The sequence below is a fragment of the Petromyzon marinus genome, chromosome 37 (assembly GCF_048934315.1).
Source record: "Petromyzon marinus isolate PM22_M1 ecotype Great Lakes invasive population chromosome 37, UKy_Petmar_22M1.pri1.0, whole genome shotgun sequence".
NCBI classification, from domain to species: Eukaryota; Metazoa; Chordata; class Hyperoartia; order Petromyzontiformes; family Petromyzontidae; genus Petromyzon; species Petromyzon marinus.
Window position 1 is genome coordinate 22,948,010 of NC_133703.1, and position 23,528 is coordinate 22,971,537.

Here is a 23,528-nt window from a genome sequence, read left to right on the forward strand (position 1 = left end):
GACTCGGCTCTTCCAGTCTGACTGTATTCCCTCGTCCATATTGCGTTGAACCACCGCACAGCAGGTCAAAACACTTCTTCTGCTTCTTTCGTAGACAGCTCGACCTGGGAATTCCCTCCTGCCATCACTTTCCAAAAGTTCTCATCACCTTGCCCAATTCGAGAAACGTATTCATCCCTTTATCTCTTACTCCTTCAACAAACGTTGTTTGTTGCTGCAAAGCAACTACAATACAAAATTCAGGTGGTCAAGCCGGACAACCGCGCCAGGAGTAGCGGAGCGTATCGCTGTGACGTCTCCTTCGTATTTGTGGATCGAGGTGTTGCATCGTTGTACCGTGTACGGTCTGTTCCAGATGACCACGGTTGCACTCTGGACCTTTGCTCAGAAACCGCGATACAAAAAACAAAAAGCGTTGAAACTGTCGTCGTTTTTTCAGGTGTACGCCCTGCTTTCGGCCACAGTGGAGGAGATGGTCGGTCTCTTTGAAGAGCTCGGTGAGAACACAAACGCCGAGCCTCTATCCGCGTGGAAGCCTGCAGCCCAGCAAGCGACGGTGCCGCCACGTCGGTAATGGATCGGCAGGGGGGGCAAAGCCAACGGCGTGCGCACGCCGCCTGTGGACCTTCCCGACACGAGCTGTGCCAGGACTCTGCCAGGACTCCGCCACACCGCAAAGCACGGGAGCAGTTATGGGGCAATTCACGGCGATTCGCTCGGCAGAGTTCTTCGGCTTCTTGCAGTAATGTGTCTGTTGCGGTGTTTCTCAAACTTTAGCCCTCAAGAGCTCCTACGGTGCAGCTTTCTGTTATTACCAATCATTAGACGAGTGTATTGTTTTCCAGCTTGATTTGCATGTGAACAGAAAATATTGGAACGTCAAAAGGCTGCAGCATAGGGTAATGGTGGACTTTGAGAAACAAGTGGCCTATAGGTAACGGTGTGTTCCTGCTCAAATGAGCAATGGAATCGCAGTCATCTCCGTCGACAGCCTTGAGCTCAGAGTGGAAGTTCCACATCACGTCGGCAGACAACCTCTGCATTAAACAACGACCGCTGCGAAATTCACTTTAATAAGATGATGAACCGAGTCAATGCAAGGCTGGGATTCCAGCTGCCGAGCTTCCAATTGTAGAAACACAAACATCCACCAGGATGCACGCAGCGCCTACCGCTATCTGGGGTTTCATGGTCAAAGTCTTTCATTGGGCAGCGATGCACGTAAACCTGCTGTGGTTATAATCGCACTGCGCTATGAACTTGGTTGGCAGTTTGATTCCCAGCTACTGATAACATCGGTGGCGGGTGATATCTGATCTTGTCCAAGCACCCCCTTCAATACACATCTTTTCATTTATCCTGGAGAAATCTGATGAGTTATGAAGCTATTTTCCACAGATGACCAATGACGAGTGCGATTAGGTATGGCCAAACAACCCAGATAACCAACACAGCATGGGGAAGCCTTCATCCTGCAGTGGATTGATGAAGGGCTGCAGATTATTTGATATGAAATCACAGGCAGTGGTGAAGCTCACCTGTAATCCAGCACTGTGGAGGGGAGAGATGGTGTATCTCACAAATGTTGTCACTCACTTCCCGCGAGCATGGAGGTGCCAAAACCCTAGCTTGCCATGTGAACGCGGTACAGCAAAAAATGTGGACCTCACCTGTTCTATCTGTGTGGGAGATAGTGTTGCCACTTCGCTCACAAGCACAGGTGTTTCTGGGTGCTCCGGTTTCCTCAAACATCTAAATGCTCACTAATTTGCCCTTAACATCTTCATATAGAGAACCATCGGGCTGGAGGGGGATGAGAATTTGGCACCGGCTCATCGCCTAGTTGCCTTGCCCACGTCTCCGTGGTTTCTCGCGCCTGTCGATTCGTCCTCGCTCTGCCCGAGCGAGCGAATACGGCGCGACGCGTCACAACGATGAAATCATCGTTACGGGTTTCCCTCGCTGCGAGGTAGTAGATGCATTCCAAAAGGGGCGCACAAAGTGAAACCGCACGAGACAGCCGACTGTCGAGTAGCACAGTGCACACAGTACGCACACAATGTTGTCCCACGTCCGACCGCGTAGCCGCACGAGTGAATTCAAACTGCATGATATCGCGATTTTTGGAAATAGGTTAGCCGCATATATGCAAAATCGCATGAAACAAGGGAAACCTGTATTTGTATACTGTATACAGTACATTGCTTTTAAGATGACCTGTTTGGTAGATTGATTGAAAAATTCTATCCCAATTTCTGTTTATTGGCGGTAAAGTACAAACATTTCGATACCATTTACACTTCCTTTTGCCAGGAACATTCGTGATTGTTCCATGGAAAATAAGATGGCAACACTCTGTTTGCTTGAGAAATGTTAAAATTAGTTTATTCTAATATGTATTAATTTACAAGTTCAAATGCAAAGTGTCCAATTGTATTGGTTCATATTACAAATCCTAAGAACCTACTGTTTCCATACTTTTGGTCCACACATTTGCACTTTTTCATTTTACAGGAACGTGACACTGCTATGTGGTAAAAACGAATCATTTTATTTTTTTCAATCTTCCATTTGCGTATCAAGTATCCACATCTGCCACGGTTGGTGTGGATGTGGCTACGGGTTACTCAACAGCACCTGACAATTTTCTGGCCCAGCCGCATCATTGTAAAATCATAGTTGTTTTTCGATATCATTAGCCATAGGCAGATTAAGATTTTCAATGTCACACGCAACAATGCCAACAAGAGTTATTTGCTTTAAAGCTTTCGTGACTGCAGGGATTCATATTCTTGGTTCTTTCGGTAAAGTCACGTAGAAGGAAAACAATAAAATAATAAAAATATAAAAAATACAATGTTATTGTTGAATAAGAGTTATTTGTATAACACAGCTTTGGGAAGCAACGCTTTTAGGTTTGTGTTAAGGGGTAACAATGCCAATCTCTGTTTTGTTAAATTCTTTGCAATTTAAACCCACCCCTTGCTGAATAAAGTGGGATATTCCACAATGCATATGGATGTTTGGCTTTTTGAATAGTGGGGAGCACAGCGGAACATACCAATTTCTATTCGGGGTATGTGCTGAGCAAATGACCTCAGACTGCACAACCATGCTTAATGAGTATTTTATTACACTGCCCATGCTAATTGGACTGGTGTTTTAGCAGGTTCATTAATCATTTGCACAGCCCACATTAACACATTCATGAAGATAAATGGGCCGTCACAAGTTACACACACATTTGTTCACCCATGGTGACATTGCGGTGAACCGTACATCCGATGCCTGAGCAGTCTGTGTTAGCAATTAACAAAAAATCTGCCCAGTAGGAAAACCTGTCTATCTTTGGAGGGCTGCTTTATTTAGACATGAAAGGCGACTCGTCTTTGCTTCGCATAATTAAATATCAATCATTTGTTGTTAAATGAAGAGCATGCGCATCAGCTTCACGCTGTGAAAATATCACTTGAGGTTCTCCCACGAAGACATCGTCTGGGTTGACATTGTTGGCGAGGCGCTTAAATCCAATGTGAGTTAAAAAAAAAAGTTAGTGTATTCAGGAAGATCCTTCAATTGGAGCCAAAATGTAGGTTCGTCCAATGCCGCCTCAGTAGTCTGCAGTGTATGACCCTGTCGCACGGCCACTGTTGATAAACTGAACATCCTTGCAAACACCAAGGAGTCGTTGGTTCAACCTGAGAAGCCTCCCTTCTTCTCTCGGGTGCCGGTCCTCTGTCGGCGCTGGGTTTTGGTCGTCTTTCCCCCCTGTGCCGGTCGCTTGCCTTTCTTGGAGCTCTTGGGCGCTCCCCTTTTCCACTTTTTGCCAGATTTCTTCTTCGGATCCAGCGACGACATCAGCGAGGAGAGCCTGCGCACAAAGGTGAGAAGATGGTGCCCGTTAAATATAATTGATTGTGCTTTGCGTCAATCCATGGCTAGACGAAGGCCTTTACACGGCCATGTCAGTCGTGAGGGCTGTTTGACCGTATATCACCACGACAGAACAAATTGGTGAAGGGAGCCAGGTCCGGTTCAGATATCAATAGTCAATAACAACAAAATGCTCAACACCTTCGTTAATAACACTGCCATATGAGGAAACATATATCACGTTTTTGGAACTGCGCTTCCTTTCAGAGCACATCGAGCCACTTATGTTAGCTGTGGCTGGGATTTGAAACCAAGAGTCGTGGGTGGTTGGTAATGCAGCGTGTACTAACCGCTCTGCCACTGCTTCACCTCAGTGCATTTTGTGCCCACAAATGCACAAGCATAATCAAGGGCACGCACAAAAGACAAAGATCTGGCTTGTAGCCTTCAACAGCCTAGTGCTCTTAGCAAGCACTTGTTGAAGCCTCAACACAATCGCATACACACGCACAGATATTCAACATGTGGGAGGTGTTTACACAAAGCAATTGAACATTTTATAACCTGAAGTAGAAACTTGCTTGAGACATTAGTTTTGTATGTGTAGGGGTGCTATGGGGAATAAACACATGACACGGGAAGGTGTGGTTCACCCACACCTTGGTGGCTACAACAACGTCCGCTAAGGCTCCAGTGGGTATAAAGTGCGGGGAGCCAGGGAGCTGGGGGGAGAGTGTGGGGCCCGAGGCTGAAGCAACCAGTGAAGAAAGAAGGCCAGCTAGGTGAGACCCTGGAACTCCTGTGACCGCTGCCCTTTTCAGGGCCGGCACAGCAAGCCAGTGGTGCGGCCCCAGAGCCCCAGAGTCAGAGTCCTTCTAAGGGCCGGTCTGGTCGGCGGGGTGCCGAGATCTGTGCCTAACCAGGGCCGGATCTGATAGCCTCCCTTAGAGCCCTACCAGGAGGAACTGGGAGCCTAGAGCTTAGGCTAGAGAGCCTGGGGTGTGTTCCTGAGTTATACGGGTGGAGGGGCCGCTACCCCTTCTAGTGTAACCCTTGTTAAGGTTTAAATAAATAGTGCTGCTTCTATTCTGCCGTCTCCGTGTCCTGGAACCCACTACAACTGGTGTCAGGAGTGGTCTTAAAATGGACACAAGGAGTACAAACCGATCACAGGAACCCCAGGAGGAGGACGGCTCGCCTGGGATTGCGCCAGAGGCCGCGGCCGACGATCCTGGGATGTCCCAGACGCCCCAACAGCAGCCGCCGCTGGAGGAGTGGCCGCCGATGGAGGACGGGTTGCAGGCGGCTCACTCTCGACTGGCTGAGCTGCTGTATGCCGCGGCTTCCACGCTGGAGGAAATCAACCGCGCGGGGCTGCGGGCGCAAAGGCGGCAGAGAGACGAACGCCGTTCAACGGCCATTCCCGCCGAAACACAGCCACCAGATTTCGGATTTGCCGCCATGACAGTGTCCGCCACGGCGATTGGAGGGTCGCAGCGCCACGTGGACGCTGTGGGCCAATCAGCGGTGGTGACGTCATCACCAACGGACGCCCGCTGTCAGGACCAATCGGCGGGCGCATCGTCATCACCTGCGCGACCGCCGATGGGTGTCCCCAGCCCCACAGACACCGGTGGAGAGGCCGGAAATGGCGCGCGGCACCTCTCAGAGACGAAGCCATCGTTTCAACAACGCCTGCCGGTGTTGAAGGAGTTCGTTTCAGACGGCGGCGACTGGGGGGCCTTTCAACGCCGCTTTCTCGCTCATCAAGAGATGGCCGGCTGGACGGACAACGAGGCGTTGAGTGCGCTACCGGCCATGCTGGACGATGACGCCCTTGCTACGCTCATCACAGCTCCCAGATCAACGCGATCTACGCTACAGTCGGCGCTCCAGGTCCTCACCATAGTCTACGGGCCATCGTCGGACTGCCGCAAACTCTTCCACGAGCGGTGCAGGGGCCAGAAGGAGCCACCGCTGGCGTATCGCACGGCTCTCCTGGCCCTCGCAAAAGCGGCTTTCCCGCGGATGGACGGCGAAGGGGTGGACGCGATGGTGACGGAGAAGCTCCTGGCGTTGGCCCAGGAGCTACAGATCGTCATCGTCGCAGAGGACGACGCGGACATGTGCTCCTTGCGGGCAGCAAGACACATCCACGCGCACCTGATAGCGCAGCGTCGATCACCTCTCGTCCCCAAGGGCGCAGCTGCGGTGTGCGCTGGGACGCCGACCATCCCCCCCTCCGAGGAGGTCTTCGCGGCGGGTCGCCCGGTGGAGTGGAGATCCGGAGGGAGGCCGGCTCGGACCACACCGGATCGCCAGGAGCACCCCAAGGCGCTCATCACGTGCTACAACTGTGGCCGCAAGGGCCACGTGGCTGCGGAATGCCGGGCGCCTCGTCAACGACAGCCGGGACGGTCGGACGGCGCTCCAGCCTACAGGCCTCCGCATCGCAACCCGGCAAGTCGCGGCACCCCACATGCTCGGCCTGTGCACACACCTGTCCCCACCTCGCGCGTTTCGGTGTACGGGCCTCGGGGTACGCCCATTGGTTTGTTGGGTGGCGGCGGGGTCGAGAGGGTGCTCGGGCCGGGGCAGTGGACGGAATTGGCCCACCGCATTGTTGCTGCGTCGGCAGGCTCGTCCGTGGTCGCGGGTCACATTGACGGGGTCGAGGTGCGTATCCTCGTCGATACGGGAGCTTCGGCGACCATTGTGTCAGACTTGATTTATAATATTCTTCCCGTTCAAAGCCGCCCCTTGCTCCCAGTCACCGTTCCGTGTTACGCAGCGAACGGGGGTTCGCTGGGTATCATAGGCCAAATTCGAGCACAAATTTGCATTGGCGATATCAAACTCTCCGGGCCGATATTAGTCTCGTCCTCGCTGGCGGTTCCGTGCTTGTTGGGGACGGACTTTTTGGGCAAAATGCCGATTAAAATTCTAATTGATCAGGGTTGCATCGAGCTTCCCTCGGGCCGACGGGTAACATTCCTGCCTTCCCCTGTCACCTCAAGGGCAGCGTGCGCGTCGATACAAGCGTTCGTCACTCGGACGGTGCGTGTACCTCCCGGGGCGCAAATGCTCGTGCCCCTTCGCTTGCGTCGGCCTTTCGTGCCCGGTGTTCTGGACCAGGGAATTCTGTTAGGGCCCTCGAGGGCTGGGGAAAACGGGCTGGATCTGGTGGCCGCTCAAACGCTCGTTAAGGGGAGCGATGACCCGTTTATCCTCGTCCTTAACGTTGGCGTACAGACGGCCGTCGTTCCTCAGGGAACTGTGCTCGCGCACGCGACACCGGTCCCCGTGGTAGACACGGTTATGGGTAATGTGGGGACCGATCCTCTGGCTCAACCGCATTCTGAGGGGGACGATAGTTGGATGGACACACTATGTTTGGGCACGAGTGATCTGTCCGACTCCCAGCGTGCCGGCCTACGCACCCTTCTGACGGAATTTTCCGATGTTTTTAGTAAACACAAATATGACATTGGGTGCACGAAATTGTTGCGTCACCACATTGACACGGGTGACAATGCCCCGGTACGCCAGAATCCTTTTCGGTTAAGTCCGGCCGAAAAAGATCATGTCAAATTGGCAGTGGATGACATGCTGGCTGCAGACATTATAGCCCCTTCCACCAGTCCATGGGGAGCACCCATAGTGCTTGTCAAAAAGCACGATGGGTCCTTGCGATTCTGTGTGGATTTTCGCCGCCTTAATAAGATCTCCGTGGCCGACGCGTATCCACTTCCCCGGATGGACGAATCTCTGGATGCTCTGGCTGGCGCACGTTTTTTTTCTACGTTGGACTTGTTATCCGGATTTTGGCAACTCCCATTGGATGATGAGTCCAAGCCAAAGACTGCGTTTCGCACACCACACGGCCTATTCCAATTTAACCGGTTACCTATGGGATTACACTCCGCTCCGGCGACATTTCAGCGCCTTATGGAACTGGTTTTGGCTGGCTTACAGTGGAACGTCTGTTTGATCTATCTGGATGACGTCATCGTGTTCAGCAAGACATTTGACGAACACCTTTTGCGCTTGCGCGCCGTGTTCCTCAAAATGCGTGCTGCGAATTTGAAATTTAAGCCGCAAAAGTGCCACCTGCTACGGGAATCCGTACGCTATTTGGGGCACATCGTCAGCCGCTCGGGCATATCCACCGATCCCGCAAAGACGCAGTGTGTCAACTCCTGGCCAACCCCCACCTCGGTGGCTGAGGTCAGGAGTTTCATTGGATTTGCGTCTTATTACCGGCGGTTCGTCGCGGATTTCGCGACCATTGCTAAGCCCTTACACGCTCTGACGGCGAAGGGAGTGAAATTTCACTGGGGCCAGGAGGAGGAGGTCGCTTTTTGTTCCCTTCGCGACGCTCTCGTGCGGGCCCCTCCATTGAGCTACCCCGATTTTTCGGAACCCTTCCTGCTCGATACAGACGCCAGCAATACGGGCATTGGGGGTGTGCTCTCACAGGTGATCTGTGGTGTGGAACGCGTCGTGGCTTATGGCAGTAGGGTTTTGTCTCCGGCGGAACAGAGATACTGCGTCACGCGTCGGGAACTCTTGGCTATTGTATTTTTTATGCAACAGTATCGCCCATACCTGTACGGTCGGCATTTCACTGTCCGTACGGACCATGCGGCATTACAATATGCCTTGCGGGTGACACAGCCTTCGGGGCAATTGTCCCGATGGCTCGAAATCCTTCAGGATTATGATTTCACGACCACATATCGGAAGGGTGCTCGGCACACTAATGCGGATGCGCTGTCTCGCCTGCCGCCCGCCTCAGATTGCGCTTGTCTCAGGGGATCGGGGCGTTGTAAGCCGCCAGAGGATAGCCCCCCCTTAGATATCCCGGTTCTCGCTGCTGCCACTGAGGACCCCTTGCCTGAGGGTCCTGTCGGGGAGGGAGGTGCGGACTCCTTGCTGGGGTTGTCCGTTGCTGAATGGGGGCGCCTCCAGATGGAGGACGCATCCCTCCTCGCGTTGCGTCGTCGCGCAGGGGGTTCCGTGCGGGGGGTCGCGGGGATTGATTCATACGGGCTGCTCCAGGGGCTCCTAATGCATTGGGATGGGAGGGCCTGCCGTCACAGGCTTGTGGTGCCATCCGCTTTGCGGGGTAAGGCCGTTTGGGCCGCACACGAGCGACTTTTGCACCTGGGGACCCACAAGACCCTTGCCGTGCTCCAGCTGGATTTCTTCTGGCCGGGTATGGCAAGGGATGTGGATGACCTCCTGGGTGCATGCACTCAGTGCGCCCAACGAAAACCACCAGCGAAAGGCGCCTGCCCACCGCTACAATCTATCACGGTCTCTCGGGTTAACGAACTCGTCGCACTCGATATATTGGGGCCCTTCCCTGCGACCCCTAGGGGTAACAAGTACCTGCTGGTTGGCGTGGAATATTTCACCCGATGGCCTATGGCATGGCCTCTTGCTAACCAGTCAGCAGCAGCCGTTGCCGAGGCCTTTGTCCAGGGCTATGTCCTCGACAAGGGTGCTCCCGAACGGCTGCTGACTGACCAAGGGAAGAACTTCTCTGGCGTCCTTCTGCACGAGGTGTGTGCGCTTCTTGGTACGAAAAAGATTCGCACTTCCCCCTATCACCCACAAACCGATGGCATGGTGGAGCGGCTGCATAGGACGCTCACATCTATGTTGTGTCACCAGGTGTGTGACTCCCAGACCGATTGGGACCTTCACATTCCGGGGGTTTTGGCCGCCTATAGAATGGCTCCTCACGCGGCAACCGGCTTCTCGCCGTTCTTTTTGATGTACGGTCGCGACGTTGACCCACCAATTGCGAATCAGCTCCGCGTCTCGGAAACCAGCAGAAAATCGAAATTGGCCGACCACGTTAAATTTAATATCCTGAGGTTGACCGAGGCGCGGGAGGCAGCGGCCCAAAACTCTTCCTCTCGGCAGAAGGCCAACGAGAGGTTGCGATCGCGCCAATCACGCACACATGCGTGGAAGCCAGGCGATCAAGCCTGGCTGCACTGCCCTCAGGTGCCGTTGGCGACCTCGGCGAAATTGTTGCGGCCTTGGAGGGGCCCTGTGGTTATTGTGAAGGTTATGCGGCCGCAGTGCGTTCGCATCCAGTGGGGGAAACGCCGCTGGTACGTACACCCCTCGCGTCTGAAGCCGTTTGTGGCGCCGCGCGTCCCTCCACCACATTACACAGGCCGAGCATGTGATGTCTCCGCTGACTCCCGGACGGCGTCTTCGTCACCTGCCCTTGATGCTTCACTAACTGTTCCACCTTCAGGCGCCTCAAGAATGACGGCTTCCAGCGCGCCTGCGCCACCCGGTGGGGACGGAGTTTGCCCTTCCGGGGTGACGGAAGACGGTGCACCTGCACAGCCGGTGCCCACTGCCGGGCCGACCGGACCCTCCCCCTACGATGGACCCGCAAATCGGACTCGCGCCAAAATGCGCCGCTTGTTGTAAAAATGGTTCTTGTTACTCTTGTTGTTCACTGTTAAGTTTTCTTGCTGCGTTGATGGGGGGGGCGGGTACAATGTATATGTGTATATAGTGAAATTTTGTATAGGTGGGTTGGGTTATTTATTGGGGTGTTCGTTCTTATGAGGCACGCACGGGTGAGGGTTTGTTGTGTTTATTGTTCGAGTATTGTTGCAGCCGGGACGGCTGCGGGTTACACGGGAGGGGGTGATGTAGGGGTGCTATGGGGAATAAACACATGACACGGGAAGGTGTGGTTCACCCACACCTTGGTGGCTACAACAACGTCCGCTAAGGCTCCAGTGGGTATAAAGTGCGGGGAGCCAGGGAGCTGGGGGGAGAGTGTGGGGCCCGAGGCTGAAGCAACCAGTGAAGAAAGAAGGCCAGCTAGGTGAGACCCTGGAACTCCTGTGACCGCTGCCCTTTTCAGGGCCGGCACAGCAAGCCAGTGGTGCGGCCCCAGAGCCCCAGAGTCAGAGTCCTTCTAAGGGCCGGTCTGGTCGGCGGGGTGCCGAGATCTGTGCCTAACCAGGGCCGGATCTGATAGCCTCCCTTAGAGCCCTACCAGGAGGAACTGGGAGCCTAGAGCTTAGGCTAGAGAGCCTGGGGTGTGTTCCTGAGTTATACGGGTGGAGGGGCCGCTACCCCTTCTAGTGTAACCCTTGTTAAGGTTTAAATAAATAGTGCTGCTTCTATTCTGCCGTCTCCGTGTCCTGGAACCCACTACATATGTTTGCACTGATTACATCTCTATTTAAGTTTAACACTTAGGCTTACTCTACAACACACCGATGTGCTGAAGTGGTAACTAATTGGCACGTTTTGTTTAAGTGACAAACCTTACTAATTGGCTGCGTTGGTCGGTGGCAGGTTCAACGACACATGAATGTGATCTAACCTAATGAAAACCTTCATTATGGATCTCTGTTTCATTTTACCGTTAGACAACATAGGCTAAACAGATAAAAAAATATATATAGTACATTAACGGGCATTCTTGTTATTGTACTGCCTCCTGTTACTGATCCTTCATTTCAGCCGTGCCATCCCCATTGGTACCATGGTGCAATTTACAAACAGTAATGCCGAGCAGAAGGGAAGCTATTGCCATAACCATCTGTGGTAGCACAAACAGTAGCAGTTGTGCAACACATTTCCATAGATGCCTGAGAGCAGGATGCGAATATAAACAAGCCAAGAGACCTCTGGGCCCCGTACACTCTTTACCTCTTGGAAGTGAGACACTGCTTCTTGTTTGGCAGTGGGATGTCTTTCGGGTCTCCATCTTCTCCCCTCGCCTCATCCTCTCTCTCTCCGTCTTTCTCTTGCTGCTTGTCGTCGTCGTCGTCATCGGACTCTGCAAACTGACGGTCAGAAAATATCTTTCAGCGTGCCTGACACAGCAGCGCTCGCTTTAATGCACCAAGCTCTGAAAAAGCTGCTTGACATTTAATACTGGAAAGCAGTATTCTGGTGCCAAGTATCAAACAATCGTTTCCACTGGTTTCCAGACCGCAGATGTACGACTTCATACCATAAGACTTCGGCACACAAGTGTCTCCTGGGTTGTAAAAAGGCGCAGCATGTCCGACACACTTTAAGATGTAACCATTACAACCACTATGTGTAACCATTAAAACCACTATGTGTACGGTGTGTGACCGTGCCCAAATACACTGACGTAGCCATGGCCACCACCATGTGTGGCCGGCCTGTTCGTGGTCAAGTTCACTACGAGTCATAACCTAAACCGTTTGTACGATGCGTGATAGTTGCCAGATACAATGACACACCCATTGTCCCTGCCATGTGTGAGATTATGCTAGGCTAGGAACACACCGAGATGTAACTATTGTCAACACCATCACGTGCGTCCTGTGTTAGTGGCCAGGTACACTGATGTAACCGTGCCACGTATGTGTGCTAATGTCCAGGCACACTTGCACAATGCAACCGCTGTCAATACCATGTCCGAGATGTTTGCTAGTGGCCAGGTACACTCACATGTAAACACTGCCAGCATGTGTGAGCCAGGTTAGTCAGCTAGGCACACTCCAAGGTGTAACCATAACCGCTGCCGCACGCATTCCGCCCGTACCGTGTTGGTGCCCAGTTTGAGGCCCTCCGGGTGACACAGGTCCAGGTTGCTGATGGTAGTCACCGTGACCGTGTGGTTGGGGTGGTGGTACTGAACGCTCTCCGTTTTGCTTGTCGTCACCAGGTCCAATTCGTCCAAGTCGTTCACTGATCGCAGGAGCAATGACGTGCATTCGATTACGACGGCAAGCCGATACGCTGCGTTCACTTGATGTAACGTGCCATTTGCGCTGTGCCACATCCTCGTCGTAACATTTGAATTAATTTCAAATAAACGACCAATTACTCCAAATGTACCATAGTACATCAATGAATTAACTACAATGTGTTTGTTAATGTAAAAAAATACACATTTTATTGGCGGTTTCTGATCATTTAAAAAAGTACTTTATCTGTGCGATACATCAGATGGTCATGAGGATGCATCCCTCACCTATGCCCTGTGCTTTCCTTCTTTCTCTTATTAGATCCATGAACTGCTGCCGCCTCTGCAATTTGCAAACACCGGGTACACACATCGCCACATTACATCGGGGCCTTCGGGTTTCAGTGTAACATTTTATACACGACCGATGTAGTGATCGCAGCGTTCGAGACTTTATAGAACAAGTACGTACACCGTGTGACGTGTTTGGACGCAGTGGCACGTGCTGCGGATTTTTGGTACCTCGTCTTTAAGGCGCTTTTGCTCTTCCTTCATCTGCTGTACTAGCTCCTCCTTTGCCTTCCTCTTCCGCTCCACCTTCCGTTTGTGGAATCCTGTTAGATACGTCCTGCCCATAAAGCATCAGCAGAACGTTACGTGCGTTGTTCCCGTAATTTACTGAATGGTTGACTGAGACCAACTCAGTAGAATGTAAACAGAGCCGTCCATGGGGGGGGAGGGCAAAACCAACTGTGGGCCCCCCAACGCCTTCAAACTAAACCGGAAGTATTAACATCTGATGACGCCGTGATGTTGAAACGCGGGGGGCCCCCCGATTCGCCGTATCCTAGGGTACGGCTCTCCTCTGTTTGTAAGGTCCACACATTTTCTCCAAAGCGGCATAATTTAAACTTCTGTATGATCATGTATTACTTTAGCAACACAACGATGGCTTAAGAGTTTTCCCACGCCGTGAAAGTTGTTGAGTTTGACCACGTTCTCAGATCTCCCTATTAAGAGACTTTGAGCATTCCTTGAAAGCAGATTTAAATTTCACATGAAACATTTCATTTGAATTGTTAGCTATCCAGATCTCCATTTGAATCAATATTTTACCTCGCTTTAAGTGACCGTTCCATACAACTTAAGTAAACTAAATTGCCCAGTTTTTTAACCAGTAAAGGCCCAAGTCTGTTCAGGATGCTCCTTGGACGCACGGCAATGATACACCGCGCGCATTTGTACTTTGGTCGTAATGACTTCAATTTGTAATATAAAGCGGTAGAGGTAATTTAATAACTTGGGGTTGTTATATGTAACCAGTAGCCAGCGGTTACCTATTGCAGCTCAGGATTCTGAGTTGACATCCGGTCTGGTTGCACAGAACTACACTATACCACGACGGTAAATGTCCCGTTGGCCATTTCAAGTAGGAATTTAACAGATACATTGTGTGTATATATATTTCAACCCGTTCCACGCCTTTAAATCGGCGTTTATAATCTCGCCCGGGCTCAATCAAGGAGCTGCGGACTTGTAATGTTGGCCGCACAGGACTGTATTGCATTACCGGGGTACGTACGCGCTTACTCATCGTCCACTTACGTTCGCTCTTCATCGTTGAACGTCAGGTACAGTTTAGTCTGCCTATTTCGAGGCGCTTTGCTTTTCGGCTTGCCCATTCTACAGCACAGCGCGCAGCACAACACAGCACACACCGCCCCAGTGAACAGCAACACGTGCCACACACGTGGCCGCGCCGACTTCCGGGTCAAATGTGAACCCAGAGCAATAAAATTTAACCAAAATTCCGCTTTATTTTTTTTTTACAAACGGGGCCCTGGACGCGCGCTCTTTTACGCTGCCGCGACCATCGCACGCGAACGTGACGCGTGGTTACATTTAAAAAGAAAAGCGAGTTCATGACTGACATTGTTATTGTCACGATGTACTTCCGGTGGCACTGGCCGGTCCAGCAAGCCGAGCCCTGCTGAGTGGTAGCGCGGTCCGCTCCGAGTGCCAACGTCTCTCTCGCCTCTGTCGCCTTTACGTCTCTCCTCTGTCAACTCTCTCGATCATCTTGCTCGTACCACCACCATCATCATCGCTCGTGCGACGTTTAAGTTGCCCATACTCTTGTGGTACCCGCGCCGTCCGGTGGCTTGTGCTGCGTGTCGGAGTGACTGCACGTGGACACTTGGGGCCGCCTCTGCCGTCCTCCGCCACGAGTTCGGCCTTCGTAGGTGCTGCTCGCTAACGGCACTTGCCGCGAAAGTCGAGGTGCACCTAGCCTGGCACCCGCCACTAAGTGGCGAATGGCGGCGGTTGCTGTTGAATCCGATCCGGGGTTGATGAGAAACTCTCCTCGTTGCTTCAAGTAAAGGACGAGCTCCTGTGGTATAACGTGTTATAAAGTGTTGTAACGTGGTTAAGGTAGTCGCTGTTAATAGTTCTGACAGTGTTAACCACTTGAGTCGTGATCTTGTCCTTACGGGTCGTTTGTTAGGTGTATAACCACGATAGTTTAGGCAGTGAGAATTGTCTTGTCACTGTTGAGGGTTATAGGCTGGAGATAAGTGTTGGTAGCCAGTCTGTACATACAGCACTTGGACACATTATACACGTACAGTACTTTACATTCAGTACACAGCACCCATACACAGACACACAGCACCAACACAGACACAGCAACACAGACACACAGCACCTACACAGACACAGCACCAACACCTACATAGACACACAGCAACACCTACACAGCACCAACACCTACACACAGCACCAACACCTACACAGACACAGCAGCACCTACACAGCACCAACACCTACACAGACACAGCACCAACACCTACACACAGCAACACCTACACACAGCACCAACACCTAAACAGCACCAACACCTACACACAGCAACACCTACACAAACACACAACACCTACACAGACACACAGCACCTACACACAGCAACACCTACACGGACACACAGCACCAACACCTACACACAGCAACACCTACACGGACACAGCACCAACACCTACACACAGCACCGACACAGACACAGCACCAACACAGACACACAGCACCTACACACAGCACCAACACCTACACAGACACAGCACAGACACAAAGCACCAACACCTACACAGACACACAGCACCAATACCTACACAGAAACACAGCACCTACACACAGCACCAACACCTACACAGACACACAGCACCAACACCTACACAGAAACACAGCACCAACACCTACACAGACACACAGCAACACCTACACAGCACCAACACCTACACACAGCACCAACACCTACGCAGACACACAGCACCAACACCTACACAGAATCACAGCACCTACACAGACACAGCACCAACACCTATACAGACATACAGCACCAACACCTACACAGAATCACAGAACCTACACAGACACAGCACCAACACCTATACAGAATCACAGCACCAACACCTACACAGCAACAACACCTACACAGACACACAGCACCAACACCTACACAGACACACAGCACCAACACCTACACAGACACACAGCACCAACACCTACACAGACACACAGCACCAACACCTACACAGAATCACAGCACCAACACCTACACAGACGCACAGCACCAACACCTACACAGACACACAGCACCAACACCTACACAGACACACAGCACCAACACCTACACAGACACCCAACACCTACACAGACACACAGCACCAACACCTACACAGACACACAGCACCAACACCTACACAGAATCACAGCACCAACACCTACACAGACGCACAGCACCAACACCTACACAGACACACAGCACCAACACCTACACAGACACACAGCACCAACACCTACACAGAAACACAGCACCAACACCTACACAGACACACAGCACCTACACACACACAGCACCAACACCTACACACACACAGCACTAACAACTACACACAGCACCAACACCTACACAGACACAGACGACAGAATCCCCCTCACCCGGCTGTTGATAATATCCCGTGGTAGCCTGGCGTCACAATAGCACAGGGGGCACAGACGCCACTACCGTGTGTGGGGTGGGTGTGTGGGAGGTGTGCGTGTTAGGTGGGTCGGTGGTGTGTGTGGTGTGTGTGGTGTGTGTGGGGTTGTCAGTGGAGGGGGGGTGCGTATCCCGCAGCCACAGCCATGGCCACCGCAGCAGTGGCGGCAGTGGTGTCCCACATCAACCCGCGTCAGGACTTCCCGGCGTGGCTGGCCGCTCACGGCGTGAGCCTCAGCGTGGCCGAGGCCGTGGACAGGGAGCTGGGCATCGGCGACTACGAGGCCTTCCTGGCGTGCGCCGAGCAGCCCCACGTCAGGGCCGAGATGTTCGCCGCCGCCAGGGAGCGGCTGCCCTTCGCCTTCTACGCCGTGCTGCGCCGCGTCACCGAGGCCTCGTCTCCCAAGCGCCACGACGGGGCCGGCGGCGGCCTTCAGGCCGCTGGCAACACGGCGGCGTTCCAGCCGTTCCTGAGCGGCCTGCTGGACGCCATCGTCCTCATGCTCAACAGTCTCAGCCAGGAGCTGCTGCACTCGGCCGAGAGGTTCAGCTGCCTGGAGCCCGCGCTCTACCCGGTGGTGTCGCTGGACGATGGAGTGGCGAGCCACCTCGCGTCGGATGTGGGTGAGTCTGACAAGCCCCCCCCCCTCTCCCCTGTTCGGTTGCATAAAATATCTTGAGCGATCTTTCCCCCATCCCCCCCCCGTCCCCTCCATCTGTTTGCAATGTGAATCGCTGTGATCTAAGGGGACGAGATTTACTTTTAAGGGGAGATTATGCAACTTGCCACTGGAAACCGGGACTCTAAATTTCGCGGGTCAAGAGGTCACGAGAAGGGTTAGCACCTTTTCAAAAGGCACGAACCCGGATATATTTCTCAACTTAGGTCTGTGACTCCTGTTGCAGCATACAGTTATAAAGTTCAACACAATAACGGCACCAGATCTCGGTACGAATCGAATCCCGCCACATGACCGCACACATGACAATTCCTGGACTGTTGAGGTCCAACCTGGGCATGTGGCAACTCTAGTCAGGAGTGTACCTTCCCCCCCTGCCCCGTGACACACAAGAATGAGACGGTGGTCGACTGTCATCCTCCTTGGTTGCCTTCAGCCGGTGGTGAAAAGCCACGTCCCATCATTTTTCATCAACATCATCTTCGTTACGTTTATGTGCGGTTTCACACAGTTCAGGACTTGTCCAGAAGTGCGGTGTGACAGCAAGGTCTGGGTGTGAGATTAGACCAGTAATCTTAGAAGTACATTTTCACGTGAAGAATATACATGAGCCCATACACAACACAAATTTCGATAATAGACTTCACTAGCCCCATGTCAATCCAGCAGTGGATTGACATAGGGCTGTACATGTGCGGGCGCCGTGGTGGTGAGGTGCTAACTACCTCGCTTGATATGCAGGAGGTTGTCGGTTCGACCCTGACGCCTGTGTATTTGGAGTTTGCATGGTCTCCCCATGGTCGTGTGGATTTTTCTCCGGGTCCTCTTGTTTTTCCCTCTGGCATTGTGATGCCTGCATGGGTGTCACAGTGGCGAGATGTTAACTACCTCGTCTGGTATACAGGAAGTCGTGGGTTCGATCCCAACCCGACACCTATATATTTGCAGTTTGTGTCTCTCTCCCTGTGGTTGCTTAGATTTTTCAATGGGTCCTCTCTGCACAATTTAGAAACATGCGTTTCGAGTATTTGGCTGCTATAAATTTCCACGTGATGAGCCACTTAATTGGGCTATCATTTGCAGCCAGGTGGCTTCCAATTAAAAGCTATAGCCCAGTGGGCATTACCTGGTAAAGTACAAATAGTTTATCAAGAATAGTTTTTATAATCGTCATTAAGTGCAAACTCACCACTTTTGTGAATGTTTTGTACACATGTGTGCTCACAGCAGAAGTAGTGGGAGATGTGTCTGGGAGTGAAGTAAATCACCGGTCACCCGGCCCGCACTCAGACATTCAGCAAGAGCACAGCCTGCACCATGCGTGGGCAACCAATGGAGACAAAGTTGAGAGGCTCTTTCAAAATAACGTGGAAGGTAATGCAGCTGCACTCCTAATGGATAGATACATAAATCCACAACTGCTTGTGTCCACATGAAAGTTGACATTTTATTACATCGTAGGATTGTGCGAGATGGCGACGGTTTGGGGAGGCCCTTTATCCAGCAGTGGATTGACTAAGGGCTCTAGATATACAATTACTATTATTCGTTAATGTACGTGAATTGGTATAACTTATTTTGGGGAATTCCCAACAATCATGCCTTTGTGTCACATTACATTGTTAGTACTGTGTAGGGCATTGCTGTGTAGCTCTGCGATTTGTGTTCAGGTTTGTACCATATGTTCAGCATGATGTCCGACGTTTCGCTCTATACGTTGGGAGCTCCCATCGCAGACAACTACAAAAAAGTAATTCATTTAAGAGCGGTGTTTTTAATTCGCCATGTGTGTAACTCACAGCTATTGTGGCCGGCTCTTGTTTCTAGAGAAGGCAGACTTGCCTCAAGTTGGGGATTGCTGGAGCGCCATAGAGGAGTCCCCTTGTGAAGTGGAGGAGACTGATGTGAACGTGACGTGGAGAGAGGTCAAAGCGGAAAGGGATGACGTCGTCAGAGGTATCTCGCGTGCCGACGTAACTCGAGAGATGAACCCTACCCTCTCGGCGGTCCACAGGGAAGCTGCTTGGGTTGCCAGTAACTTGGCAGACGTGGAACAGTTGATTAGTCGATGAAAATCAATTCTTACGCTCAGAGTGATGCATTGGATCGTGCGTGTAAAAATTGATTTTTTACATTGCACGCAGATTATATTTGTTTCTTTTAGGCTAAGAAGCGAATTAAACTGTCCATGTGAGATAGAATGAGAAACAATACAAATGTAACAGAAAAAAACAGACTGAGGATGCAATTCTCAAATTGAATTTCGAACCCTGAATCATTACGATGTTTTGACTAGCGAGATGGGGAATTATTAACATGTTTATAGATTACTACCAATGTCGTGGATTGTTGGCCAGAAGTGGTAATTTTATTGGTTTTTGAAGGACAATAATTGACATACTCTATAGTTTAGAAACGTTGCAAATTAATGGACAACCCAGTGTGTGCAGGCTGTAAGGGCGGTCATCTGAAAGAGAGAGCAAGTGGATGGTGTGTTGTTTACGAAGCCGAATTGTCCAGAGCTGATGAGATCAGCACAAGCCAGATTATTTTACTTGCAAGAGTGGTTGTGAATCAATGCTTTGATTAAGAGTTTTGTTAGTTGTTATATATGGAGAAGCTTGAAAAAGGTAATGGTATAGATTCATTATCAATGCCTCAGTGATGACAGTTACAGGTGAGATGACAGTGATGGAAGTAGTTTATTCACAGGCTAATGCAAATACACTTGTTCATATTGTAGCTACAGTTTATTATTTAATCTGTCACTTAAATGCAAAAAAAGTATTTTAAAATACATTTGGAATACGTCACGTGATAATATTTTTTATTGAGTCAAATTTCGTGATAAAAATGCAGACAATCATGGTGAGGGCAACATGTTTTGGGTAATTATTCAATTCCAGAGTTGGTCAAATCTGGTAATCCTTTTATTATCTGAAAGTTCCAGGTCTCCCTTGCAAAAGCTATTGGATCTCAACTGGTTCTAAGAAAGGCAACCTACTTGCCTGCTAACATAGCCACCTAACTCCTGCACAAGAGCTGATTTCAATGCTCCAGCTCTGTGTTGTATGTACTTTCGGCCGTGTCCCCTCCTTTGGCTACTCCTTTGTTGTCATCTTTGACCATCAACCGTCCTCCCTCCTACCGTCTTGTCCTGTCCAAGCCAACTTGACAGTCAATACGATGTCTGTAACTTCCATATATTCTGTAATCCATATGTTCCTCTTGATCTCTCTCAGTATAATTCTAATCATGCACCTCTCCATGCTGCTTTGCACACCTTTCAACTTGTGTTTAAAATTTGTAGTGAATGTGCACATTTCTCATGCTTACTATAATTAAACATACACCTTCGATGATGTATCTTCGCTCAGACGGAGAAACAGAGGCGACGGACGAGGAGTGTTTCTCCGTCATCACGAGAACCACCAATCAAAGCGCTCCAACGAAACTCGGCTACAACGGCGAGCTGCACTGCGTCGACCACCCACACAGGGAAGACGCCGCCTACTATCCCTACAGGCGCGACACCGCTGCCGAGTCGTACGACGGCCATCAGGTTTGGCAGCAGCGACTGCTGGCGCCGCCGCTTGACGGACACCGATGCGATTCCTCCGAGCCAGGCGATGGCACGGATAACGCGGCGCCGTCTGGGGAGCGACGGGCGGACAACGGCGGCGGCGGCGGCGGCGGCAGCGCCGGGCGCAGGGACAGCCCGCACTCGTCCGCCAAGCCTTTCGGCTGCCGCGAGTGCGGCGCTCGCTTCGCCACCAAGTACAACCTGCGGGTGCACGAGAGGCGGCACACGGGCGAGCGGCCGTTCGCGTGCGAGGTGTGCGGGCGGCGCTTCTCTCGCTCTTACTGCCTGGGCCGGCACAAGCGCTGCCACGTGCTGCGGCCCGTGGAGCGCGTCGCGGCTACCGCCGCCACGCAGCCATTGCGTTAGCTTCCCTGGCGTTGCGCCAGCGTCGCAGCTAGTTGTGAGCGGCGTGAAGATGGCGGTTCCTGCACGCCTGAGGGAGGACGTTGATTTGCGTGTGGCCAGAAGCAGTGCCACGGAAAAAAAAACGAATTATGCACATTATTCAAAATGGGACGTCGAGCGGTGTGTTTTATTTATTGCCATAATTCTTGGAGGTTGGTGGAAGTGGCACTTATATTTTGAACATTGTTGAAAAAGATTTCTGTGTTTTGAAAGAAAACCCCCAGCCTGTTGTAGTGACAGGTATGAATGGAATTTCATGCTTGTGCTGTATAAAACTGGGTGATTTCAAAGTTCGAACCATTGCCAGTGTAAGTGCTGTTCGTACAGCGAGCGTTTATTTAAACGAGTTTGATTGGCATTTGGGGTGTGACATGGTCATGATGTGTAGGGGTATTGTCACAAACAAACGTAAATATTTCAATACTACACAGGATCATATTTCTCGTATAGTGGCAGTATTCTGTTTTGCAATTTGTTCTGATATTGTGAGTACAGGAAAGGAATGCTATTACTTATGAAATTGAGTCTGCTTGCTTAGTCTTTTCTGTGTGATGTTTATACACACGATGGTGTCAACATTCATTCATCAAGTTCACAGAATTACAATATTTCTTGTTTTGTGCGAACATTAGTGGGGTTTTTTCACCTAATAACAACTATCTGGAATGTTTGAAATTCATGGAACGGAATATTACAATGAAAATAAATCACTTGTTGAGGAATGGAACACGATACATTCAACCACTATTTTTTCAATAATCGGTCACTTTGAGGAATAATTTTAACAAATAAAAGCTGTGCATGCCCGAGTATTTTGTGTGCGAGTCTTTATCCTCCCCTTCACACCCGCTTTGGCCAGCCCTCAAGCTGGCCAAGTCTGCTGTGTTTCCACACCGTGATTCTGAAACGTACCGCGACGTTCCTGGAATATCCTTGGAAGGGCCCATAGCATAGCGTTGGTCTTGTTCCAGCGTGGGCTCCCCCCATCTCCACTCAGAGAATCATATTGGTCTGAAAAGCTAGTGAAATAGGTTGATAATATTTTTAGTGGTAAGGGGACCCAAGGTCTCTTTACATTTTGATGTACAAGTACGAGGTACTTGCCCATGGGTGCTGCACAACGGCACACCATGAGTTTGTACAAGAATCCTTACGGAATTTAATCCTTACGGAGCTTTAGCTTAACGCCGCAAGCCTCTGGCTCACGTGACAAGAGCGCTGTGAGCCTCGTGAATTCTTAACATTACCCCCTTGGAAACTTAAGGAGTCCTTGATATTCTTACATGGGACTTGGACATTCTTGGGACAGTCTTACTTAGGAATCATGCTTGTGCTATGAGTTGCTAAGGAACGTAGTGTATTTCTTTGGGTAATGTGCCTTTTTCACCACAGTCGTACTCGTCAATGCTATAGAATGCAGTCCTGTGAATGTTTCCATGGAATGTGTTTTCTCGTCACTACCGTTGCTTGCGGTAAGGCTGACTCATGTGCTACTTGTACCGTGGAACAACCAGAATTTCTTAAAAGATAATTTAAGGCTCAACTGTGCCGTGCCATTGACATTTGGGAATTGTGACCAATGGCCAAGACGGCGATCACGAATCCATGGCTTTGTAACAGTGATGTTCAATCAGCCCCGTCATTCTTCACTTAAGCTAGTTAACAATGACGTGAAGATATTTCTCACAAAATGGCACGTGAATAAACTAAAAATAAAGATCATAGCAGTCGTTTATAAAGAAGCAATAGCTCCGCTGAGATTGCATCAATACACGAGGAATCGTGCAAAGAGATCGACTCTCACCAGGAGGAGTCGGTGGCAGATTTCTGAACATTGAATTGGAGCAATGTTGGTATCAATAAATGTCGATAATATTAACCTCGGTTCTACTGCCACATCCAATGGGAATGAACGGCAGGAAATGATTGAAGTACATAACACACAAAAAACATTCTCCGACACCAAAAGGGTAATTGCCTGAAACGTCGCCGATTATATATTGTTTCTTATTTCAAGGCAGTGTTATTGAACAGTGTTTTTTTCCGTGTTGTCCTTCCCCCGCACCTCCCGATTACCACTGTTGGCTACGTACGGTGCGAAAGAAGTCCAAAGTATACATACACGAGTTGAGTTTATGTTTGCTGTCGGGGTACGTTGGTGGTTGTTTTAACACGAAAGAACAAGGAGTGTGCAATGTTGGAGGTGCTCAAGCTACGAAGCAACTGCCCTATGCA

At 50.8% G+C, this 23,528-nt stretch overlaps 3 protein-coding genes across 8 annotated transcripts in view; 2 read left to right on the top strand and 1 right to left on the bottom strand.

Annotated features, from left to right (window-relative positions):
* The window catches only part of MYCBPAP (MYCBP associated protein), a 90,534-nt gene extending 87,524 nt beyond the window's left edge, over window positions 1–3,010 (top strand). For all 3 annotated transcript variants that reach the window (XM_032967043.2, XM_032967042.2, XM_032967041.2), the window contains one exon: window positions 440–3,010. In XM_032967043.2, the coding sequence (XP_032822934.2) occupies window positions 440–489 (50 nt within the window). In that variant the 3' untranslated portion in view covers window positions 490–3,010. The remainder of the gene's footprint in view (window positions 1–439) is intronic.
* On the bottom strand, window positions 2,531–14,364 carry NOL12 (nucleolar protein 12). Its single transcript, XM_032967049.2, has 6 exons — window positions 14,195–14,364; window positions 13,112–13,217; window positions 12,878–12,932; window positions 12,446–12,591; window positions 11,575–11,711; window positions 2,531–3,871 (listed from the first exon to the last, which is right to left on the bottom strand). The coding sequence occupies exons 1-6, from the start codon at window positions 14,269–14,271 to the stop codon at window positions 3,694–3,696; spliced, it is 699 nt and encodes a 232-aa protein (XP_032822940.1). The 5' UTR covers window positions 14,272–14,364; the 3' UTR covers window positions 2,531–3,693.
* Window positions 14,365–14,479: 115 nt separating this feature from the next.
* Window positions 14,480–22,103, top strand: LOC116949588 (uncharacterized). 4 transcript variants are annotated; one of them, XM_032967045.2, is made up of 5 exons: window positions 14,480–14,832; window positions 16,739–17,249; window positions 18,533–18,679; window positions 19,133–19,261; window positions 20,683–22,103. In XM_032967045.2, exons 2-5 carry the CDS (start codon window positions 16,772–16,774, stop codon window positions 21,252–21,254), a joined length of 1,326 nt encoding a protein of 441 aa, XP_032822936.2. In that variant the 5' UTR covers window positions 14,480–14,832; window positions 16,739–16,771; the 3' UTR covers window positions 21,255–22,103. The 4 variants fall into 4 exon arrangements, with proteins under 4 accessions (XP_032822936.2, XP_032822937.2, XP_032822938.2 ...); XM_032967046.2 differs by having other exon boundaries at window positions 16,764–17,249; XM_032967047.2 differs by lacking the exon at window positions 14,480–14,832 and having other exon boundaries at window positions 16,772–17,249; window positions 18,536–18,679.
* The last annotated feature ends 1,425 nt before the right edge of the window (window positions 22,104–23,528 follow it).